Raw genomic sequence first — 24479 nt, 5'->3', positions numbered from 1 at the left:
ACAATAATTTGTATCACCTTTTTGCGTCCTAAATTCATAATCATTCCACGTGAGGTGAGACAAAACATTAAAATATATCTGAAATTTTCAGAGTTGGTAGATCTATTGATCATTTGAGAACAAAGCTAAGTAGCTTTTTAAGAAGTTTAATAGTATATTCTCTCAAATACTTTTTAAACCTCGGCGTAAAGCGAGGGCTCACTCATGGGAATCAATGAAATGACATGGAAAAATAAACCAATCAAAGGGCTCCACGTTAAGCACGTGACTAAGATTAGCCAATTAGAACAAGACACGAGCTTTGGCCGTGGAAAATTTTGGTTGGTTTGGATCGATTGAAAGCTGCATAGTACTTCCTTGCACTTCAAAGTTTAGCACAGATTTTGCGGTAGTGCTGTCATTTACATCTGTTTTATCTTGATTTCAAGGAATGGGAAGAAAATCGTACCTGCTAGGCCTCTTGGGGCTACTTCTTATTTCTTGTAAGTGTACTCTTGCTTTTTTTGCGTAAGGAAAAGTTGAGTTTTGCAAGTATTTCAGTTCGCACAGTTTCCTCGAATAATTTTTATGCTCACGAAAAATTTTATTTCGTTTCAATGTACATGAAAGCAAATAGTCTTACGTCAGATTTTCAGGGAAGGTTTCGGCCGTTTTGTTTTAAAAGTAAGCTTCAGAGTATTCGGTCTGTGGGTAATTGCAAAATTCGATACGTTTATATTGTCAAGTCACGATCGATTGCCTTTCGATTTCACCATTCACTTGTGTCGATTGGAAACTGTCCATTAGCAACGTACTTATTGGCAACGATTTAGATTCATGTACGTCTACCGTCGGAAATATAACTCGGAAATTGTGGATATTATGAAACGAAACACGGTCCCAAAGGATAATTTAGACTTGTATACTTACATTGATGGTATTGTTTATTATACAATGTTTCTCTGGTGTAACTTATTGACTTCAATTACATTTAAATGAATACTCTTATATAGAAAGTGAATTTACAACGAAATATTACATAGTTGAATTATTTTTCCTTAGAGCCACTAGATAATCTTTATTAGATTTCTAACTGAGATGATTTTGAGGGTTTGAGTTTGGGAAATCCCTTCTTTTTCAAATCATGTTGGAGTGGATTATTTGAAAATTTTTAGGGTACACTTTCATACATTTAGATATAAGAGGTGGCAAAAAGTTATTTCTGAAACAGCTTTAGTGGAAAACGTCTGCAAAAGCACTAATTTGGGAAGTTGCATTAGCTAATTGTTAGAAAAAGCACTCAAAACTTTTAAAAATCCAGCCCTCGAGATATGTCAACCTGTGATTGGATACTTGCTATCAACCAATAGGATTTGGCCAGATATGTCCAACATCTTGAAGATAAACAAATACTTGTAGCTCATAGAGATTGTCAACTATTTGAAAAGAAATTGAAAGAAATTTGTTTTTATTCAACTTATTTTATTTTATTTTTTCTTGTGCAATTTTAAGTTTCATTAACAATAACATTGTGGTCCACTTGAGCCCTTTGTTATAAACAATGTAGTTCTTTACTGCAGGTTTTTGAGTTAAGGGATTTTATGTGTTGTTTTGTTTGTTCACCTTACATACTTAAAAAGGTTTTCTCCAGATGTTTCATTTTCAGTTAATGGCATCTTATTGTTTTAAAAGCAAGAGAATTAAAGAATGGAATTATTTTATCTACTGATAAAACAAAATGTCTCATGTTGTATGTAAAAGATACCTGTTTCATGACTATAAATTAATGTGATAATTACTTGGTACTAAAGCTCTCAAGTTGATTTGCTGCTAGATTTTGAAATTTTTGTCTGCATAGCTTATTCTAATGCTGTAGGTATTATTTTCACGGGGAAAAATTGTGAAAAAATGATGCAATTATGACATGCATTTCTTTATTCTAAGCCAGAAATTCCACTGCAAGAAAGTGTCTGAAGCATTAGTGCAAAGGGAGTAATGAAATTTAGAAGGATAAATTATTATTTTGATAGGTACTTGACTGAAACAGTGATTTGCTATCTTGAAAACAACAGTTTAAATCAGAGTGTAGGACTGAATTTATTTGCATGAGTCTTCAGAGCTCTGGGGAACATGTGCAATTGTTTAAGTAGCATCATCTTTGTCTTGTTCTTCTTGGTATCAACTTTTTGAGATGAGATTTTTGTCAGACTTTTCATGGTAGACTTAATTTTTGTGTTCCTTTTTTTGTAGCTTTTTGCTTGGCAGAAGAAGAAAAGACAGAAGAACCAACAGAGACAGAACCACCCACAGTAGATGAAGATGTTGGAAAAAGTAGAGATGGATCTAAGACAGACGACGAAGCTGTCCAGAGGGAGGAGGAAGCTATCAAACTGGATGGTTTGAATGTGGCCCAGATGAAGGAACTTAGAGAGAAGGCTGAGAAACACACTTTCCAAGCTGAAGTTAGCCGAATGATGAAGCTGATTATCAATTCTCTGTACAGAAATAAGGAGGTAGGAGAAATTTGACAGCACTTTCTATGTTGACCATTTTGGACATGTTATGGCGCAAGCAAGATCTGAGGAAAAAAACTACTGGCTCTAGGAACTCTAAAAAGTGGATGGTTGATGGATGATGTTTAGCCAGAATATTGACTTACAGCCAAAAACTCCACCTTGCGTCAAGTTTATAAATTGTGTACATTTTGGAAAGTCTTTAATGTACAGTCATCTTAACTGTAATTTAATGAATGAGATGGGTCAGTGTTGGGTTCTGAACAAGCTCAAATTTCTTTGGTCAGTTGGCTTCATTGGCCTCCATTCAAAAATTTGTTTTAAGCCCTACTTTTACATTCAGCTTGATCTTTAAATGTACACTTTTCAAAATCTTGAAGGGTAGAAATACAAGCTTTGTTCATACTGTTATACTGAACACTGTGACAAGAAAATTTGTTGTAGACTTCTTGATTATTTCATTAATTTTGGTACCACCATCAGATGATGTCAATTTGTTCTTAGCATTATTTTTGATCAAAAATAAAAAGATACCTGGTAATAATCAGAGGTTGAAATTATCTTTTTTTCTTTCAGATTTTCTTGAGAGAACTTATTTCCAATTCTTCTGATGCATTGGACAAGATCAGATTTTTGTCGCTTACGGACAAGTCAGCCCTTGCAGCCACAGAGGAACTATCAATTAAGATCAAAGCTGATAAGGAGAACAACATCCTTCATGTTACTGATACTGGCATTGGTATGACAAAAGATGATCTGGTCAAAAACCTGGGTACCATTGCCAAGTCAGGAACAAGCGAGTTTTTCCAGAAGATGGCGGTGAGAATTTTTTCTGTACTTCCTTTTAATTTTGGTGTAAAATTGTTGAGATTTGACAGAAAGCGGAAATTTGGAGCAGGAAAACCGTAATAATCACCCTGCCATGGCTTAAATGTAGGCCTTTGATGCAGAGTGCAGCACATGCTAACCAAATTAGGACTTTGATGGTGTGGATGCTTACATTTGTAGATTTGATGCAAGTGTCTGGTAATTATGTCAGCTTAATTGTTCAGGGCAATATTCAAAACCCCACTTGTGTACTCCCTTTTTTCAAGGTCTCCCTTACAGTTATGTTTTCCCACAGTCATTTTTTGCAGTGCTGAGTGTTACATTAGTCATTTTGCTTTTGTCCCCATATCCTTAAAGCTTTACTTTATTGAATCTTCAGGATGCCCAGTCTAGTGATCAGGCAAGTGATCTTATCGGTCAGTTTGGTGTGGGATTTTACTCAACTTTCCTTGTTGCTGACCGTGTGATTGTAACATCCAAGCACAATGATGACAAGCAGTACATTTGGGAGTCTGATGCAGCTTCTTTCAGCATCACAGAGGATCCTAGGGGTGACACCCTTAAGAGGGGAACAACTGTCAGGTGATTATATCCACTTTTCAAAGTGCATTAAACAATCTTTCCAAACATAGTGTATGCAGGGTGATTTACCAGTATGTGGTATATTTATCAAACACTTTGGCCTTTGGCTTTGAAGAAAAGGTGAAGCTTGGTTCCTTCTCACTGTTTTCTCCTTGTTCCTGACACCAGTTCTCTTCCTCTGGTGTCATTACCTTATTTTGGCGGTCATTGTGATAATCTATTTCACAATCTTTATTTTTTTTTACCCTTTATTTTAGGACAAATATTCCTATTATGTCTAATGTTGTATTTTTTGGGTAAAATATTTGTTTGAATCTGTGCATTTTAAGCAGAAATGCGTGTTTTTCCTCCCCCCTTCCATCCTCCACCTAGTTTTCAAAGAGTTTGACAAATGCTTTTTTAAGAAGCAAGATAATGCCTCATTATTTGAATTATTTGATTATGTATAAAATTGTGTTTTGTCCCATAGCCTTCACCTGAAAGAAGAAGCTCGCGACTTCCTTGAGCCCGACACCATCAAAGACCTTGTCAAGAAGTACAGTCAGTTCATCAACTTCAACATTTACCTGTGGACCAGCAAGACTGAGGAAGTGGAGGAACCAATCGAGGAGGAAGCTGCTGAAGACAAGAAAGCTGATGAAGCTGCTGAAGATAAGAAAGATGAAGAGAAGGAAGAGGAGAAGAAAGATGAAGACAAAGAAAAGGAAGACAAGGATGATGATGCAGAGGTGGAGGAGGAATCAGAGGAAAAGGAGAAGAAACCAAAGACTAAAAAGGTTTGTCTCCAGCAGGTTAAGTAACCCTTAACACCCTAGCATCAGTTTGCAAATTCTCCACACTGTTCTTTAAATGTTTTCTTTGTCACTTTCATGAAGAATTTACTCAATGATCAAGAGCCTTTTGACCTAGCCATCATTTCTTTTATTCTCATCGCGTTTATGTTTAATTCACGAATGATATTGGGAGAGATAAGATGCCTATCACTGTCAGGGTTTGAAGTGTGAAGGAACTTTTCTCTCTAAGAGAGTTGGAGGATTAACCCTCATAGGAACTGTACTTGTGGCAAACAAATTATCTGTAGAAGGAAGTTTTACTGACAAGTGTTTTGCAAATTTAAACTTAAAGTTTGGAGTCTGCAGACTGTAATTGATATGGAAGTTACAAAGTTACGATTGGATGGAAATTAATGAAGTCACCTTTTTGTTACTTTTGTTTATTTTTTTATGTTGTTGTTTTTCAGGTGGAAAAGACTACCTGGGACTGGGAACTTATTAACACAAACAAACCCATCTGGAGCCGAAAACCCAAAGATGTCAAAGATGAAGAATACAATGAATTTTACAAATCGTTCACTAAGGTATCTTCTGGAACTGTGCTATGTGTTGTTCTGAAAGACTGATTTAATTTGTACAGTTGTTATTGAGTAACAAACCAGTGTGTAACTTGGAATTCTGTGATCTAAAGTTTCTTTTCACTTTTTGACTTTTTTCTTGGATTGTTTCTTTCCCATGCCATGAAAAATCATTTTATATTAATAAGAAAGATGAAGATAAAAAATCTGTGAGTCAATAAGTCAGTAAATGTGTAACTATAGAGGTTTTGTGTGGAACGTAACAATTTGTGTTATTTTTCCAAGTTGTTTTATTTGTGGTAAAGGTGTACGCTTTATGGTTGCATGGAGTATGTCATAGGTTGAGTAAAAATGTACTTAAAAATAATTTGCTGCCTATTGCACTAACTTTCCAAAATTTCATGGTTTTAAATGACACCAATACTGTATTACACATTAACAATGAATGTTATTTATCAGGATCATGATGAGCCTCTTGCCAAGACCCACTTTGTTGCTGAGGGTGAAGTCACATTCCGTTCAATCCTCTATGTGCCAAAATCCGCCCCAAACAACCTTTTCTCTGAATATGGCAAGAAGATGGATCAGATCAAGCTGTATGTGCGACGTGTCTTCATCACTGACAACTTTGAAGATATGATGCCCAAGTATCTTTCCTTCATCCGTGGTGTTGTGGATTCTGATGACCTGCCTCTCAACGTCAGTCGTGAAAATCTTCAACAGCACAAACTTCTGAAGGTGATCAAGAAGAAGCTTGTACGAAAGGCTCTGGACATGATCAAGAAGATCCCCAAGGAAGAATACATGGATAAATTCTGGAAGGAATTCAGCACAAGGTATATAATTTTCTTGCATTATTTTTTTTTCTTTTTTTGTTCAGCCTCTTCAAGTTTGCCCAAAAATCAAAGCTGCTAAAATTGATCTCATCCTTGATTTTTATTTGTTTCAATAGTTTCCTTGGATTGAATCTCCTTGAAATAAACTGAAATTTTTGTTTTCATTGTAGCATCAAGTTAGGTGTGATGGAGGACCACTCCAACAGGACCAGATTGGCCAAATTGCTCCGATTCTTTTCTTCTAATTCTGAGAAGGACATGACAAGCCTGGCTGATTATCTTGAGAGGATGAAGGAAAAACAAGACGCAATCTATTTCATGGCAGGAACCAGCCGAAAGGAGGTGAGATCCTGCACAATAATAGAAATCAGGCCCAGTTGTTAAGGGGATGACAGTGCTCTTCTGTGGATAAATCACTAACCATCTAGATTTATCCAGTGGATAGGGTTATCCACACAACCAGGGCCAGCTGTTAAATACTCTCATACCAGAGCTGATTGCATGATTAGGTTAGTTATCTTATGAATGGAAAGGTTGTATCAGAAGAGCTTTTCCCACTTTGCTTGAGTTGTTAGTTGGTTAAAGATGATGCACTAAGGTTACTTCAAAAAATTCTGCTCAAAAGTTTCAAAATTTTGAATATTTTATAATTTTTAAGCTTTACAGTGATATATATTTTTCCATGGTCTCTTTCAAAGTAGTGTGCGTATGAAAATTTTTCCAGGAGGCAACCTAATTTGTTGGTAGTAACTTTAATGTGCTTGCATACCTTCACATGTACAGGTTTTGTTGTACCTACATGTATATATGTATATGTATGTGTATGTATATATATATATATATATATATATATATATATATATATATATATATATATATTGATGCACTGTTGTCATGTTTATTTAAAGGTTGAAAGCTCTCCATTTGTGGAACGTCTGCTCAAGAAGGGTTATGAAGTGCTCTACTTAATTGAGCCAGTTGATGAATACTGCATCCAGAGTCTGCCCGAGTTTGAAGGCAAGAAATTCCAAAATGTAGCCAAGGAAGGTTTGAAGATCGGAGAAGAATCAGAGAAACAGAAGAAGAAGCTAGAAGCCTTGGAGAGCACATACGAGCCTCTGCTAAAATGGCTGAAGGAGGACGCTCTGAAAGATCTGATTGAGAAGGCTGCCATCTCACAGCGATTGGATGAGTCACCCTGTGCTCTTGTTGCCAGCTCTTATGGTTGGTCTGGAAACATGGAACGAATTATGAGGTCGCAGGCTTATGCCAAGAGAGAAGACCCAAGTAATGAGTAAGTGGGAAGGAACTGTAGAAACCATTATATTCAAAGTTGATAGGCTGCAGATTACTTTATCCAGTCCATTTTTTGTGGTGCACATGCATAGTTCATGTAGTTGTATTCTTTAACTTCTGAAGTCAAGTTGGTTTTCTTTGCTGCAACCATTAGGCAAGGTTGTCAAAAGAAGATCGCAACTGGTGCATTTCCCTGTCTACTCTGAAAAACCTGTCAGTTATTTCAAATGCTTGTGGCTCAGTTTTCAGTATGGGGGCATGAAAATGTGCTGCCTACATGTACTTTGTATCATAGCTGGTTACTAAAAATCTTTTTGACAACCTGGTTTATGTTGCCAAAGTATCTGAGTGTTTGATAGGACATGCACATTTGTGCCAACAACCTTTTCATTTTAAAATGGCATGGATTTTCTTGCTACTTCCCTTTCCCATTTGCCATGCATTCCACCTGGCATATGTTAGTAAAAAGTAGCTACAGTGATCTGGCATGATAGTTAAGACCAACTGTTATGTTAATGAAGCTGGTGTTACTGTTACTGCCATCATTTCACTCATCGCAAACTTGTTTCAAAATCAAGACCTTATTATACTCTGTTGTTCACGTTTCTGCATTTGACCACCTCCCTGAACCAGAGATGTTGTTTTTGTTGCCCATAAACTGATTGCTCTCAGGAGACAAGGGGTTGATTGATTTTGTACAAAATTTCTTTCAGATATTATGCCAACCAAAAGAGAACATTGGAGGTTAACCCAAGACATCCATTGGTCAAGGAGCTTCTGAAAAGAGTGGAAACTGACAAAGAGGATAAAACTGCTAAAGATCTTGCCCGTGTGCTCTTTGAAACTGCTACTTTGAGATCTGGATACATGGTCAAGGTTGGTGTAATTAGCTTTAACCCTTGACAGCCTAACATCAATATCCATATTCTCCTTGCTGTTCTCTATAGATTTTCTTCGGTACCAACAATGAGAATTTGTGTAACAATGAGAATTTGTGTAACAATGAGAATTTGTGTAACAATGAAAGCTTCCTAGCTTGGTGATCATTCCCGTAATTCTCATTGTATTAACATCAGCTCCTGCTCGTGGGCAGAAATGAGACATTTGATTCAGACTGGCTACTCTTTCCGTATGAAAGTCCTCTTCATCATCAGCAAAATGGCCTCTTGTGCGGCATCTCACACGGTGTCTTCAACGCGGGTTAATCATTGCAATATCCACGGTTGATAATTTGCTTAATTCCTGTGAATTATTTACTTGATGTATTAGAATTGAAAGAAGATCTTGTAACTGAGGAAATTAATTCTGCAGTGGTACATATTCATTTACATTGTGAATCTTTGTTCAGGACTCCCAGGACTTCGCTGGACGTATCGAACGCATGCTTCGTCTTAGCATGGGAGTAGACCTGGAAGCCATGGTGGAACCCGAGGAGGAAGAGGCAGAGGAGAAGGAGGAAGAAGACAAGGATACAGAGGAGGTTGATGCGGAGGGAGACAAAGATGAGGAGAAGACAGAGGAGGAATCAGCAGCCAGCGAAAAGACACCATCAGAAGGAGAGACAAAGACAGAGGAGAAAGAAGATGAAGTGGAGGTAAACTACAAATAGTTAAAGTCTGTCCATAGATGTTCGATCATTTCAGGGAGGAGGAGGGAGGGGGGTAGGGAGGTTGAGAAGGAAGCTTAGTGACGTATTACTTTCCAAGTAGTGACACTTACGTGTAACAGGTCAAAAGAAAACCAAAATTGCCCCAAAGTATTAAAAGCCCAAGTTAAAATGTGTATCAGTTGAGTTGTCATGCCGAAAGTTGAAGAATGGTTCAGAATGAAATAACACCACATTTTTTTTCCTTCTAGGGAGAATCAAAAGAAGCCCCGGCTGAAGCAAAGGACGAACTTTAACCACTAAAAGAATACTTAAGAACTTTGTTAGACTTTATTACAGTTTGGATGCGTTCGAGAGATGGTGCTGTTTGTCGCGGTTGTACAAAAATATGGCGGCCTAAGCCTCTTCGGAATGAGTATATTTATAAGAAAGACGTCAGATTTTCGGGAAAAATATATTGGAGATGCTTTTTTTTGTAAGCTGCTTCATGTTTTTGTTTCACCAAGTCACTTAGAATCTTGTAATTTCGTATACAAAAATAATAAAATCGGCGTTACAAAAGATAGATATTTTCCCTGAACCTCTACTGAAGTTGAGTCCCTTGTCTGCGCGTGTCACCTTATTGGTTAAATTTCTTGTGCTGTGAATTGCATTCTTGAAAAGAATAGTTTTAGACAAGGTTAATAAAAATTCATTTATATGAAACTGTCTTGAGTATGTACATCTTGAATTACATTCAATTTCCTTGACTTGTGAAAGATTTGAACAAGACATACAAGTAATATTACGGGGGGAGGGATGGTAACAATTCCAGCCAGTTCTACTTCGCACCCAGGGTCTCGCTCTATGGGGAAGACGAGAGATCCTGGAAACGTTGTTAGTTGGGGTTTCCTGGTTAAATTTTCGCTGAGGCAAAATTATTACTACTGTTTTGTTGGCTGATTCGTACATGTAGAAAAATTGAACTCGAGCTTGAATTTTCACATTTTAAAGAGGGTCAGGTTGTTGTGAAGGTTACGTAAGTTTGTTCCCTCATGACAATCCTTAGTCAGTGACAATGGGATGTACGTAGCAGCTGCTGAGCAGTTTCCTTCCGGAAACCAAACCTTGACGATAGCAAGAACTCAGAATCAATATTGAGACGCACTGGCCTGGCGGAAATCAACTCTCGAAGACGCCTTAGTTAACGGTCGACTTCTGACGCCTTCTAAAGCAAGCAGCTCTTTCTCTTTCCCGCTTCCTTTTCCACTAAACTTGGCGCCTACATCAACAGTTTCCAGGGACATGAGTGCGCGTCTGATTGTCTTGGTCTCTGCGTGATAAACGCCTTGTTTTGACGTGCGTATGTCCAATGCGCGCTGGAAAAGTAACTTTGCTTCCCTTATAGCATCTTTCGTGCCTTTAGCTTGAAGAAGCTTCCCTGGAAATTGAGAAAGAAGAGCCTATAAAATTTCGGCTGATGTAGTTAAACTGCGTCGGAAAACAAAAACAATAAAAATACAAGTAAAACTGACTCAGTCAGCCAAAGCTAAACAGGATTCATTAATAAATCCAAGTTACGTTGAAGTCCACAAAGTGGACCACGTATTGAAAGCTCTTGGCTCCAGTCCTATGTGAGGTCATTGATTTGAGTAGTTGGACGAGACACACCCAGGAGGGGGAAGGGGTTCCGATAAATTGTTAAGAAACCTCACAAGAGGTGAGTAAAGGGGACGAGTTTCTTAAGAAACTGTGGTGCTGCGTCGGTGGGAGAGCATAACAAGGAAATTTGGTATTATCAACTGAGTTGATGACAAATTGGCCAGCGAAGTGCTAGCGCTAGAAACGTCAGCTTTGAAACTTCTACAAGATGTGGATTGGCATCCCATCCGGGAGGCGAGAAGCTGAGAGGCGGTGGCCATAAAACTTTCATGGTAGAAGCTTTGAAGTCCATATATCGAACCCATCAATAACTTCGCACTTACCTAATTTGAATAATGTATTCGCGACCAGTAAATGAGATTGTCCCAAGAGATCTTCACGCATGTGCAAAGCTCGGCGAAACATTTCCTCCGCTGTAGCGACATCCGGGGATTCTGCTGCGTCTGAACATGAAAGCGAGGCCAATGCATCATAAATCTCAGCAACCAGTGGATGACACGAGCCGTACCACTGTTCGCGCATACTGAGTGATTTGCAGAATAAGGACTCTGCGTCTTCCCTTCGCCTCTGCCTTGCAGCTAACAATCCCATATGAGAATAAACGCTGCTTTGGCCTAAGACAGTTTAAAAAGATAAAAGTGGTAAATTTGAGCTTTACTGACGTATAAAAGAAGGATCAGGGCTGTCAATCGTTGTAAAAGTACAAGGCAACGTCGAAAGAGTTCTGCATGGAGACTAAGTAAATACCAATTAATTCCCTGTTAAGGACATACCAGGAAACATTTGAGCAATTTTCATATGCCTCAATGCTTCATCCAAAATGGTGCCAATGTTCCCTGATCCCATCTCCTCTGTCTTTTCTCGTTCTCTTCCGGAATTCGGTGTCTTCACTCTTCCACTTCGAGTAGGCGCTCGTGATCGGCTGTGGACTTCCGGTGGGAGAGGCACGTGACTTGGTAACTGGCAGAGTGCGATACAATTCAGAAGACGACCAATTAGAGCTTCGTGTTCAACCTGAAAGCCAATAAATGCAACCATAAACGAATCAAACTAGTTAACAGGAGGTAATTCCTTAGAAAGTGAGGCGTTTCACCCAGCATTGATATTTCGGTAAAACCCTAATCCATAGTTGAAAGCTAGTACATATAATACAGCTGTTAAACGTCTGCGCATGCGAAAACGTTGATTAAGTATGCTTTCAAGCTCTCAGAATCAAGGTGTTTCACGAGTAACAAACAAACGCTGAAGCCAGTAAGCCACGGTGTTTTAAAAGCGTATAACTTTCTTGGTAAAGCTCAAAACAGAATTGTAAATCATCAGGGAACCCTTACTTATATAAGCTTTCTCTTCGATAAGTCTCTTGGGTTCCTTTTCCCTACTATTGTTTTCATTCCCAAATTTCTATGAAAAATTTCAATTTTCTTTCACTTGTTTTGGTCGTTTCTTGTTTTTTTCCTTTGAATTGTTTGCGCGGGAAATTGGCTTCCGGTTGTCCAGATCTCCTCGCGCATGCTCAACCTTTAAAACACTATGCTACGGCATAAAAGCTTCTTCTTATGCTAGATAAGTTCGTCGTACAATATAACTTCTTAGCCTGACCATTTATACGGAACCTACTGTGCAGTACTACCATGAGGCACTGTTTAATGTGCTGTACAAGGTAGAACTAACTTTCACTCTCAAATGTTGTTTCAAAAATTAGAGTATTAAAGATAGAAAAAGCGTCTCACCAAATCGGAAGTACGAGCCATTTCCCCTGCAGACTTAAATGCACCGTTAAACCAAAACGCCGCCTTGCTTGGCTCAGACAGTTTAAGATAAAAATTCCCCAATGACTCCTGTATATCGCACATCAAGTAAATGACCTTTACTGAGATCACGGGATAAGCCATCTTGTAGGCGTTCAAAAGAAGGGTGTGTGCCATCTGATCGTGACCATTTTCCCCCAGGAATTTCCCTGCGAAATAGTGCACGAGCGCTATTTCGAGTTGAGACAAGGCATCATCGTTCGCCTTTCGGCATAACTTATCAATGGCCGAAGAATCGTTCGTTTTAGACGAGGCAGATCCGACTTCTCGAGTAGTAACTTCCTTGGATTCATCTTGCAGTCTCTCTGACGATTGAATTGCCATTTGATAGAGAACCTCTTCAGGCTTCCGATTCGCTTTTTTTAAAACTCTCCAGTATGACTGAAGATCGATTTTTCTTCGTTTTTCACTTGATGAGTTTAGGAGCCTCACGAATACCCTCGGCTCACAAATCGTTTTACACAATGCCTCCATGTTTCCACCCATGTTGAGTTGCCATGGTAATTCGTCCATCGTGCGCCCGGATGAAGGCTGTGTGGAAAAGAGACTCGTGAGAACTGTGTGACCCTGCTGTTTCTGTCGCTCCCAGCTCCCTTTAAATAGGGGTGAGACCGGGCGCTCCTGGGATGGGGAGGTCAGATTACCCAGCAAGGCAATTTCTATGGCACCACGAGCGGACTGGTGAGGGAAAGTCAACAACCCAGACGGCATTTCAATAAGCACGTGTTCTGCAATCAAACGGAGCATTTCCCAATGAGCCATAGTTACTTCATAGTTCCTCACGTATCCCATGATCATTAAGGCGCTTAAAGCCTCGTGTTCAGATAAACCCTCACGTGATAGGACAAAGAGCCTTAGCACGTCAGCCACCCAGCCACTATTCATACGATCACGCGACACCTGCGCCTTTATGGCGGGAACAGGGCCTCTGGAAACCGCTGGACGCAACCAACCGTACTCGTGGGTCCAACGACGAAATATCAAACTCCACAAATCAAATAGGGTTGACGCGTGTACATATGACTCCAATAACTTCTCGGCGTTCTTGTGCGCACCAAAAACACGCAATTCACAAGCCAGCGCAACGTAATATAACGGAAGATGCGCCAGGCTAGAGGAAGTAATCTTGGAAATCCGGGATGAGTCTAAAAAATTGTAGTTTGACCCTACATACTCCCTTATCAGGTCAGTCTTTCCTCTAACATCAAACAAATGAGGCACGTCGATGCAGTTGACATCTTTACGCTGTGAGAGAGCACGATAGGTCATATCAGATTTGGTCGTAGTAATAATGACTCTGCAGGAGACTGGAACGCAGGATGGAAGCCATTGCATCTCTTTTACTGTAAATGCGGGGACGTCCAAAGCATGCCCCAAGTGGTCTCCTCCGTCTAAAACAATGACAGACGGCCCAAGCGTTAAAGCCGCCCTAAACGCCTCAGTGACACGCGTGAAGTCGCTGAGATCTTTAATGTCGTTGGAGTCATCGAGGTCGGAATCAAGATAATGAAGCCGCAGTTCACTTGTGCAGCGGCGCATGAAGTTGGTGACGTCAGTACTACCGGAATCACAGCCGACAAAGTGAGGAATGGTGACGAGTTGGGGATGACTAGCAGTGATTAGTTTGAGCCAATGGGAAACGAGGGTAGATTTACCGCAGCCACTCTCACCTAAAAACAGCAAAGATTTTGTTTAGAAAGACTTTTTTACCAGCAGCATTAATTGCAATATTACAAAAAGTGATGAAAACAAAACAACAACAAAAAAGAGACATGTAACTATACATTCATTCAGATTCAGAGGATTAGAAAACGTGCCAAAAGTGCTGACTAAGCCCTCTAAATCCTAATATCAGTATTCATATTCTCCACAATGTTCTCTAAAAATTTCCTATAGTTCTGACAATGAGTTTTTCTTTAACAATCAAAAACTTCTGTAGTTGGTGATCAGCCTTTCCTCTAAACCCTAAGCTTACACTCTAAAGTCAGTATGCATATTCTCCATCCTGTTCTCTATAAATTTCCCAACGAGCTGATAAAAAGCATTTCAATAAATGTATTGGAGCTTTGAGTTAATGGTTATTTCCTTTGTTCTCATGACATTCATGTTTGATTCAGGGTGATATCGTGAGGGGAAATTAAATGCTGGTCACTCTTAGAAGTTAAAAGGTTAAAAGAGCAAAAAGTAACAGAATGTGTATCTTGAAAATTTTGGCCTCAATTTGGTTAATTATGTGACCATCTCAACCTTTTCCACTTTTGTAACATCTTGGTTTGTAAGAGCCTCTTTTGTGACCAGTTATCTTACTCAGTATCTCAGTCTAATGGTAGTTTTATACCACAAAAAAAATAAATCAAATTTCTTGACTTTGTTAATTGAAATATTGTCTGTTTTGCATCCACTTGTCTGATCTACACTTGAATAGAACAAGTCTTTTTATATACCTGCAAGCACCAACACAGGTGGAAGGGTCTCCTTCTCACTGCCAGGAAGACTAGTCATGAAAGTCCCCAGTACTGCAGAAGGTACCATCATACTGCTCCTTCTCTTAATTCCCTGTTCAACCTCCGCATGGAGGCTAAGCACCTCTACCATCTCTCTGATCCTTGGTGTCCTCACAAATACCTGTCGTCGGGCCTCAGCAAAGGCCTCGTGAGCAGACCACTCACGAAAGACTTCTGATTCTGTGCTCCTGAACACATGTGGATCGATCGGAGGGTACAACAAGTCAATGATTGCCATCCAATCTTTGATCATCAGATCACCTAGCTCCTCTAGAGTTGTATAGTGGCGTACGGGCAACTCTGATGGATAAAAAATAATATTAATATTTAGTATTATATGAGACTGATTTGAGTAATGCAGGCTTATTCCATCTCTGTAGCATACATTGACTGGGAGAAATTTCCGCCACAGTAACTGTGATAGCTACCTAATTATTAAAAATGCAAAAAGCTTGTTCAAGACATTTAATTTGAGGCCTGTAAGTAGGCTCAAGCAGAGCCTGATAAGCAGAGTAGTGGAGAAGCCTACGTGACTCAAGCTGGCGAGTAAAGAGAGCTACAAGGGGTCTTGGTCAACACCCTTCCCAGAGGCTTGCAAGCTGCTCGTGAAGTTTGTAAAACTTGCACATTGACATTTCACAGAAAGGAACAAAGGCATAAGAATAATCAAAGACTCACAAGAATTCCTTGATAATTTTCACATAACTATGATATGTATGTGTACTGTAGTTAATTAAAAAGGTTCATTTTGATCATGGTTTTGGTAATTCTATAAAAAATTGGAGCTACAAAGCCCTCCCTTCCCCCAAATCCACCCTCCACACTTTTGATTTTGATGAAGACTGGTACTGGTTGGTAGGTGGGTGACACTGATCCAGCCAGAGATAAACCTCGGTTTCCACAGCATGATGGGACTGAGAGAACAATGGAGGAGGAGGATGCACACCCCTACCCCTTCCCTATATCACCCCTGTTATTACCATTTTTTTGATAACAGGAACCAATCCTAACCAGTCACAGAGGAGGAAAAGAAGTACAAGTTGGTATTTAGCTGTGTCAGTTAACAACAATTTAGTAAAATACTGACATCACAAACCTGTATCAATGGTCTGTTGTTTCAATTCCCTCAGTTTCCTTGCAGCATATTCACTCTCTGGCTTGTAAACTGTCAAAACACTTTCTTTCTGGCTGGGATCAATGTCCTGAAGCTTTTCCTCCAAATGGGTGGGGTTGCGGAAATAGAAGTAACCATAATCATATTTCTTGCGGAAGGATGCTTGTACAATTTCCAACTCAGTAATGCTATTATATCTAAAAGTAAAGAGATCTGACTTCAGCTATCTGGCTACAAAGTTGAATACTACAAAGTGTATGTTGCATGATCTCTCATAATTCTTTTATCATAATACAGAATAAAATCTATACTCTTTGCAAGGAGTACAGATAGAGAAGTGCCCATTAAGTATTTTGGCCGCAGACAAGGTTTAAATCTCATGTTCTCATAGTGGGAGGGCTTAGACATAGAAGTGCTCATCAGTTTTATCTCCCAACTAACACTCTTACTTTTAAAACCGAATGGAGAGAAACAGTATTTTAAATGATTCAGACTCTCCTTCAGAGCAGATCATCCAGCAATAAAGTAAGGAGAATTGACAAACCTACAAGCTGAATTCTCTAAACTGGTTTACAATGAAATGTATGGAAACTCTATGGGAGAATAACTCATCAGATCTGTACCTGTTGTCTTCTTCAAGTAACCATTCGTATCCACAAGCAGCAGCCGTCTCAAAGTTCTTGTCCAGCCATTCTTCTGTAGCAGGATCCTTCACTTCAGACTCCGCAGCTCTATGAACACCGTACCTATCTCCCAACAAGCAAATGAAAAACGGAGCACATCGTCCGATACTGTCCAAACATAAGCGGAGAACATTTTCACTATTTTGCTGGGATTGACTCTTGTTCCAGCGCAAATCAACGGGAATAAACGACGTACCACGCTCGTTACATATCTTGTTTAGCTGAGGGAATATTTTCTCTTGCAAGAAGTCACGTTCCGCATGAAAATCCTTAAAAGTTGAGCACACGAAGGGTCGAATGACTTGACGTCGAGCGGTTTCACTTCTCGCCGTACACAAACTAGAGCCGTCGCGTAATTTTGGGCTCATGGCTCGTGTACGACGACCTGACTGACGTCATCAGAGTAACAGTTAGCACAGGGGAACAGAGGAACAGTAGGCACAGAGGAACAGTGGGCACAGAGGAACAGTGGGCACAGAGGAACAGTGGGCAATAAGGAACAGTGGGCAAAGAGGAACAGTGGGCACAGAGGAACAGTGGGCACAGAGGCACAGAGGAACAGTAGGCACAGAGGACCAGTGGGCACAGAGGAACAGAGGAACAGTGGGCACAGAGGAACAGTGGGCACAGAGGAACAGTGGGCAATAAGGAACAGTGGGCAAAGAGGAACAGTGGGCACAGAGGAACAGTGGGCACAGAGGAACAGTGGGCACAGAGGCACAGAGGAACAGTAGGCACAGAGGACCAGTGGGCACAGAGGAACAGAGGAACAGTGGGCACAGAGGAACAGTGGGCACAGAGGAACAGTGGGCACAGAGGACCAGTGGGCACAGAGGAACAGTGGGCACAGAGGAACAGTGGGCACAGAAGAACTGTGGGAACAGAGGAACAGTGGGCACAGAGGAACAGTGGGCACAGAGGAACAGTGGGCACAGAGGAACTGTGGGAACAGAGGAACAGTGGGCACAGAGGAACAGTGGGCACAGAGGAACAGAGGAACAGAGGAACAGTAGGCACAGAGGAACAGTAGGCACAGAGGAACAGTAGGCACAGAGGAACATTGGGCACAAAGGAACAGTGGGAACAGAAGAACAGTGGGCACAGAGGAACAGTGGGCACAGAGGAACAGAGGCACAGAGGAACAGTGGGCACAGAGGAACAGAGGCACAGAGGCACAGAGGAACAGAGGCACAGAGGAACAGTAGGCACAGAGGAACAGCGGAACAGTGGGCACAGAGGAACAGTGGGAACAGAGGAACAGTGGGCACAGAGGAACAGAGGAACAGTGGGCACAGAGGAACAGTGGGCACAGAGGAACAGAGGCACAGAGGAACAGTGGGCACAGAGGAACAGAGGCACAGAGGAACAGAGGAACAGAGGCACAGAGGAACAGTAGGCACAGAGGAACAGCGGAACAGTGGGCACAGAGGAACAGTGGGAACAGAGGAACAGTGGGCACAGAGGAACAGAGGAACAGTGGGCACAGAGGAACAGTAGGCACAGAGGCACAGAGGAACAGTAGGCACAGAGGAACAGTGGGCACTGAGGAACAGTGGGCACAGAGGAACAGAGGAACAGAGGAACAGTAGGCACAGAGGAACAGAGGAACAGTGGGCACAGAGGAACAGTGGGCACAGAGGAACAGTAGGCACAGAGGCACAGAGGAACAGTAGGCACAGAGGAACAGTGGGCACTGAGGAACAGAGGGCACAGAGGAACAGAGGAACAGAGGAACAGTGGGCACAGAGGAACAGTGGGCACAGAGGAACAGTGGGCACAGAGGAACAGTAGGCACAGAGGCACAGAGGAACAGTAGGCACAGAGGACCAGTGGGCACAGAGGAACAGAGGAACAGTAGGCACAGAGGAACAGAGGAACAGTGGGCACAGAGGAACAGTGGGCACAGAGGAACAGTGGGCACAGAGGAACAGTGGGCACAGAGGAACAGTGGGCACAGAGGAACAGTGGGCACAGAGGAACAGTGGGAACAGAGGAACAGTGGGCACAGAGGAACAGTGGGCACAGAGGAACAGTCAGTAACTTATCTTAATTGAATGAGTTTACTGTATTAAATTGCTATGCGTCATGCTGTTGTCCATGGTTGCCAATGACTCCAATGAAAAACTTGAACAGTAGGCACAGAAGTACAGTGGAAAACTAGGAACGGCAGCATAGAGGAACAGTGGGTGCAGAGTGACAATGGGCACAGAGGAACAGTGGGTAGAGTGGAAAAGCGGAAATATGTAAACGATCCATCCAGACTTGTTGTTATTATTTATTTATTTTTAACAGCAGTCGTAACAGTGGGAAAAAGGAAAACAAAGGAAATTTCAACTGGACGACCTAGATTTGTACACAATTCACTACAGGATTGGATAAAACAGATCTGCTAGTTTAATACTTGCTTTGGATAGCTTCCTTTCGTTTGTTTGTTTTCAATAAAAAATGAGTATAAAAGGTTATCCCACTCACTATCACTTACAACTACTGCTTACTTTTTTTAAGGTGAAAAAATATGTTTGAAATGAAGTTTTCCTCGTCTAACTAACTATGAGATATTTTAGGGTAGTACATCTCAAAGGGGGCAAGGAAGGGTTAGTTCTCCTCTTAACCAACAAAACTAACTGAAAGCACTTATCACCCAATTATTATATGGTTATTAAGAAACAAGAACAGTAAATAAAATCACATTAACTCAAATCCTCTTTCATGTAACTGAAACAAAATTTATCGTACTCAGATCACTTAGCACTGTTTTTTCAATTCAATTCAATAATAATTTATTAGAGTTAAAAAAACAGGAAGCCTTCTAGTACTTTCTCTGGAAGGATAAATTTCTTGGAAGAACCATTTTTTTAACTTGCAAACATTCCCTGGAACTTCTAGGGTAATGCAAACCCAAAATACTTTGAGACCAAAAACATACATATTATTCACATTTTCTGTATCTCACCTCACTATTTCCTCATATTCTAAACGATTTGCTAAATATTCATTTGTCTCAGAGGGTCACTCAGTCATTGATGGCAATAGACTGCTCATCTGTCACATGAACTCCAATTAAAAAATAATTCCAAAAAAAGAAGAGCCATTTTCATTATAATGGTCAAGGTAACTGGAGGTTTTTTTATTGCAGTAACAATGGCCTGCCTACACATGAATAAACCACAGGGAAAATATTTCACACTAAAAATGCTTCCAAAATCTTCAAAGCCACCAGCTGTATTAATTTTATCATATTTTTGTCAACAGGCACTATAATAATTATTAGCTTTTCACTACATCAGCCAGTCGGCTTGTTTTTTTTTTTTGTTTGTTTGGTTTTTTTTTTACATTTCAAGTCTTGTACACATTTTCAACATTTTTTACAAGTAGAATGGGCTTATATGCAGACTGAATGATTTATACCGGTCAATATTTTTTACCCCTCAGACACCAGCAGCAACTGTCAATGAGTAGGAAATTATTTCAATTGATGAAAAACTAGTAATACCATTGTCAAATCAGGATGGAATTATAATTATCACAAAAAATGCCACTGGTAAAATCGAGTAAAAATGTGTAAACCAGTTTATATTGTTGAGGCCTGTAGTTTATTCATGTTTGGACTGTGTTGCTGGCCCTGTATAATATGTAAAACAATGTTCCAAAAGTTGAAAATTGAATGAAGTCAGTAACAGAAATTGAGGTAAGTGTCACTTATTCCATAAAAAAATCAGCAAATGAAACGTCAAACTTCCCTGAGTATAAATGTATGAAAAATTGTTGGTCACAAAAACCCGAAGTGAAAAATTGCACGGTGATAAACTGCATTACTTAGCAATGAGCTAGAGGAATGTACCCTTACATTACTTCTAGTTGTCTAGTTGTCCTCTGGTGTGATATCGTGCTCATTCTTTAAGCGGTTTTTATGTGGTGACTGGTTGAGAAATTTGTTAAATAGGTCCTTTGTAATTATGGATTTGTCTGCCCGCTCATTAAAGGCTTGGAAGTATTTTTCCCTAGTCACCTCATATGTGGCCAAGTCTTCATCATTTATATCTGCCGGGAGCTTCTTGTAGAAGACGGTGCTTCTGTCGACGGATACGACAGTGCCAAATCCATCTGTTGCCAGATTTTCCATTGTGCCACTTAGAACCTCAGCAGATGGCCTCGCGTTCCCACTAAAATTGCGCTGGGCCAGACGTGTAGACACAAAAGGCCCTTTACAGAGCAGGATGCGCCTCTGCCGTTCATAGTGGTCACTTGAGGCATTCTCTGTATTGCACTTCACAAGCTGCAAAACATGAAACACCTTTTTAGTAATCCAGTAACAAGTACTGCATCTGAAAATGATGATTCCTGATAAGCTGTTCATCAAGGAATTTTGAAGGATTGATGCTATTGTGTTATGAAAACATCAAGTTCTTTATTAGTTGTTGTTCCTTTTCTAAGTATATGAACAGCTGTAAGTAATCTTTCAGGATGAATATTTATTGATTATTTTTTTTAATTTGTAGAAATTCTGATGGACAATGTTTGTCGAACCATTTCTAGCATCAGTCATCAGATGTCGAGGTTCAGTAAAAAATAATGATCTGTTATCAAGCAGTTAATCAGACTTAAATTTGCAGCTAAAGAATTTGGCTCAACACTTATCAATGTTGTGGCGACAAACTGTAGACATGCCGGTTTGGGCGCTTTGGTTTTTGTGTACCTTATTGATACTTAATTTTTATACTTTGGTAAGATAGTATTTCGCAGGGTTTTATTTTTGCATATCCAATAGGCAAATATGAAAAAAGGATATTAAAATTCATGATTCAAGCATTTAATCTTGATTTTGTGATTTATACATAAACCAAGGTACTCATCAATAAAAATGAACTGGAATAAAAAGGAAATAAAAACAGAAAAGCAATACACGGCCTGGTTTCCTAGGCTTGTATTTTTCAAATTTCATGTTTATGGTTCCATGGCTATGCCCTCTGTTAATTTGTTTCTCCAAGAAATAGTCACACTTGTTTTACCAGTTGCTTTATTATTGAACAACCGCTCACCTGGTCAAGGATTCTCCTCTGTGCTGTAAAATACTGGCACAGTGTTATACTCCTCTGAATAGTTAATGAGCTGATGACTTGTGGTGGTGGTGATTTCTCTTCTTCTTGGAGAAATTTTGTCAGCTGGTCGTATAACACATGGAGAACAGCTGCCAGCCTCAGCACGTGCCTGTCATCTTTTGAAACATCTTCTGGGCAGATGTTTCTCGCCCACTGACTATTAAGGGATGCAGAGATGCCATCTATAAATTCCTCGTACTTTCTGTTGCCACCCTGGTCTAGGGAGTACGTTACAAGGCCATTTTCAGAATGAGAGAACTCATATATGGCAGAATAGACAGCTCTGAAATATAAAAACATTGACTTCAAGATTAAAAACAATTATTACCTTAAAGTTTATTAATTTCTCACATTTTTTGTACTCCCATGAATGAATTCGAATAAGTAAAGATTTGGTAAAGCATTTGACAATAAAAATCTGCGATAAAATATTATAAAGCATAACACGACGTTTCGACGTTTCCAGAACGTCATTATCAAGTAAACTAAAATAATAAAATCGAGTATATATATAATGAAGCGGTGAATAAATTACAAAGCGTTAAAAGTTAAACAAAGAGTTTGGCCCTAATGGAATCGCTCTGGGTGTTTAAATTGGGCCATGAATGAATACATGTAAATTAACTCTTGTCAGCTTTCAGAGCAATCACCTTGACATTGTAAGAGACAATATGACTCATGCCTATTTTCCCAGAATAACCTGAAACTCTAAAGCATTATACAATTTGTCTACTCCTGTTAAGCTGTTGTAGTGTTCATTTTTTTTTTTAAAAAGTTTCTGTACTGTACACATACTTATATGGATCCAAAACATTCAGGTTTCATCAACCTGTGTTTAAAACTTGCCATAAACAAAAAAAATTACCTGAGATCTTTCAGTTTCGAATTATTCAGTTTGGTGATATACTCTTTAGTTTCATGTGCTGCCAGACGATATGGCAAAGGCTGGTACATGAGAATTCTGTCCACTGCACCATCCTGCCTTTCCTTTAGTTTGACATAAATTGGAAAGAAGCGGTTGGGTTGACGTACTTGAAATCGATCGGTATCAGCACGGAAAGGTCTAACGAGGATAAAATAAACGTTCTCAGACAGTTGATTGTGCAAGAATTCACGGGGCCCAATCGGCACCTTTACGAACCATTTATGATAACAAACACCACTGATTCATATGATACAGAAGCTCAGAAGTTCCTTAGGCCAGGCCATTATGATTCTGAATTAGGAAACTGTGTGCCAATGGCAATGAGTAATATCCTGCAAATACCGCTGGTTATTTTTACATCGATGGAAAATTATCCCATTACACAAATAATTCCTAGAACAAGAGTGCTTTCCGAAGTTCCGATATACCTCGCATATAATCATGGTGGCAGCGGACACTATAATTTGGCAGTTGAAGTAACTCACACGCAGTCAAATTCAACTACAACTGAAGCAACCAGCAAAGAGGCAGACAAGCATTTGCAAGTTGAGGCCGACGTTCCCCCTCAACATGAGGCAGGGTGCTCGTGTGGTCGCGGAAACCCAGGGAAGACAGGGAAAAGTGAATTCTGCAAACAATATAAGTCACGCTGTCCTTGTTTTCGTAATCTGCGAGGCTGCAATGAAAAGTGTTCCTACCGTTTGTGCGCGAATCCGTTTGGTAGAAAAACTCAAGAAAAAGGGATCTTTGGTCCGCTACCAAGAAAGAGACAAAAACAAGATCTTCAGAAAGATATGAAGCAGACAGACAAAGGATATATGGAAAAGAAAACAGAAGAACCCATCGCTACAATTTGGTTTGAAGACGAACTGTATGTCATTGAAGCGTTGTTCTTGTACTTGTTAGTTACAAGCCAAGATATTACCCCGGACAGGGTCTTTGCAGAGTACCACAAGATAATAGAATTCTGCTCAGAAGTGACAATTTATCAAAATGTCTTTTCTCTGCGTCCAAGATCCTCGTCAGCAATAACAAAGAAACTACAAGAAATAAAAGGCAAGTTAAAGGTTGACGAGGAATTATTCAAAAAACAAATCCAATACGACTGGTTTTTTGACTAAATCGAATTTGCACAAGCAGATAACAAAATGATATCTTCCTGCAACGGCCAATCCCGTTCCAAAGGACTAATCGCCAGTGATTATTGAAGGAAGTTTGGTCGCAGTTTTCCCACGATGGCTTAAACCTTTATTTCTCATCGGCACGTGGCACTTTCAGCCACACGAAGCAGTTTTAAATGAAAAACAATGCAAACACATTTGTGGCAGAGTTAATGCCTTATTCGTTTAAGATCCATGATTCTTGAAGACGAGAAAACGTATTAATAATTTTAGAAAAACGTGTTCTGTTTAAACATATTTTTTGTTTCATTTTCTGATAAATCATACTGTTTATACGAGTTATATAAAACAGTGTCGAAATTAAGTATAAATTAGTTGTTCTCGGACTTTGTCTATTCCGTCTTTTGGTTAATAGGCAGGTACCGTATTTACTCGAAAAAACGCCCCCGGCGTTTATTTTAAACTTGGCATCGTTGACCCGGCGTTTATTTGAAATCCGAAGCTTGCTTGAGCACTTTATCCATGAAGCAATGGATTTTCTTCATTAAATTTTACAGAAATAAATCTTTCCGTTATATCTGCAGTACATTATA

General features: G+C 39.8%; 3 protein-coding genes across 3 annotated transcripts; 1 reads left to right on the top strand and 2 right to left on the bottom strand.

Annotated features, from left to right (window-relative positions):
• The first annotated feature begins 394 nt into the window (after positions 1–394).
• Positions 395–9696, top strand: LOC113679920 (endoplasmin). Its single transcript, XM_027196899.2, has 12 exons — positions 395–482; positions 2230–2492; positions 3069–3311; positions 3700–3902; positions 4372–4678; positions 5143–5259; positions 5713–6089; positions 6260–6431; positions 6998–7383; positions 8099–8261; positions 8734–8979; positions 9243–9696. Exons 1-12 carry the CDS (start codon positions 431–433, stop codon positions 9285–9287), a joined length of 2574 nt encoding a protein of 857 aa, XP_027052700.2. The 5' UTR covers positions 395–430; the 3' UTR covers positions 9288–9696.
• Positions 9672–17124, bottom strand: LOC113679919 (tetratricopeptide repeat protein 41). Its single transcript, XM_089206260.1, has 7 exons — positions 16682–17124; positions 16041–16255; positions 14885–15244; positions 12363–14110; positions 11406–11646; positions 10956–11246; positions 9672–10411 (listed from the first exon to the last, which is right to left on the bottom strand). Exons 1-7 carry the CDS (start codon positions 17107–17109, stop codon positions 10122–10124), a joined length of 3573 nt encoding a protein of 1190 aa, XP_089062386.1. The 5' UTR covers positions 17110–17124; the 3' UTR covers positions 9672–10121.
• Positions 17125–19003: 1879 nt separating this feature from the next.
• LOC149044807 (uncharacterized) lies at positions 19004–22934 on the bottom strand. The gene is made up of 3 exons (XM_089206273.1): positions 22706–22934; positions 21781–22123; positions 19004–21017 (listed from the first exon to the last, which is right to left on the bottom strand). The coding sequence occupies exons 1-3, from the start codon at positions 22792–22794 to the stop codon at positions 20604–20606; spliced, it is 846 nt and encodes a 281-aa protein (XP_089062399.1). The 5' UTR covers positions 22795–22934; the 3' UTR covers positions 19004–20603.
• Positions 22935–24479: the final 1545 nt, after the last annotated feature.

This window comes from Pocillopora damicornis, chromosome 5, assembly GCF_964200805.1.
Source record: "Pocillopora damicornis chromosome 5, jaPocDami1.2, whole genome shotgun sequence".
Taxonomy (NCBI): domain Eukaryota; kingdom Metazoa; phylum Cnidaria; class Anthozoa; order Scleractinia; family Pocilloporidae; genus Pocillopora; species Pocillopora damicornis.
The sequence above is the reverse complement of the archived record's forward strand: the minus strand, read 5'-3'. Positions and strand labels throughout refer to the sequence as shown.

Excerpts from the sequence above, each read along its gene's own strand:
- LOC113679920 (XM_027196899.2), top strand. The coding sequence starts at position 431 with ATGGGAAGAAAATCGTACCTGCTAGGCCTCTTGGGGCTACTTCTTATT. Across the intron at positions 7,384-8,098 it reads AGAGAAGACCCAAGTAATGA|ATATTATGCCAACCAAAAGA; the intron begins GTAAGTGGGAAG and ends AATTTCTTTCAG. Across the intron at positions 8,980-9,242 it reads AGAAAGAAGATGAAGTGGAG|GGAGAATCAAAAGAAGCCCC; the intron begins GTAAACTACAAA and ends TTTTCCTTCTAG.
- LOC113679919 (XM_089206260.1), bottom strand. The coding sequence starts at position 17,109 with ATGAGCCCAAAATTACGCGACGGCTCTAGTTTGTGTACGGCGAGAAGT. Across the intron at positions 16,256-16,681 it reads TTACTTGAAGAAGACAACAG|ATATAATAGCATTACTGAGT; the intron begins GTACAGATCTGA and ends CTTTACTTTTAG. Across the intron at positions 10,412-10,955 it reads GAATACATTATTCAAATTAG|GGAAGCTTCTTCAAGCTAAA; the intron begins GTAAGTGCGAAG and ends CTCAATTTCCAG.
- LOC149044807 (XM_089206273.1), bottom strand. The coding sequence starts at position 22,794 with ATGTACCAGCCTTTGCCATATCGTCTGGCAGCACATGAAACTAAAGAG. Across the intron at positions 22,124-22,705 it reads TCGAAACTGAAAGATCTCAG|AGCTGTCTATTCTGCCATAT; the intron begins GTAATTTTTTTT and ends TTTATATTTCAG. Across the intron at positions 21,018-21,780 it reads AGAGGAGAATCCTTGACCAG|CTTGTGAAGTGCAATACAGA; the intron begins GTGAGCGGTTGT and ends CATGTTTTGCAG.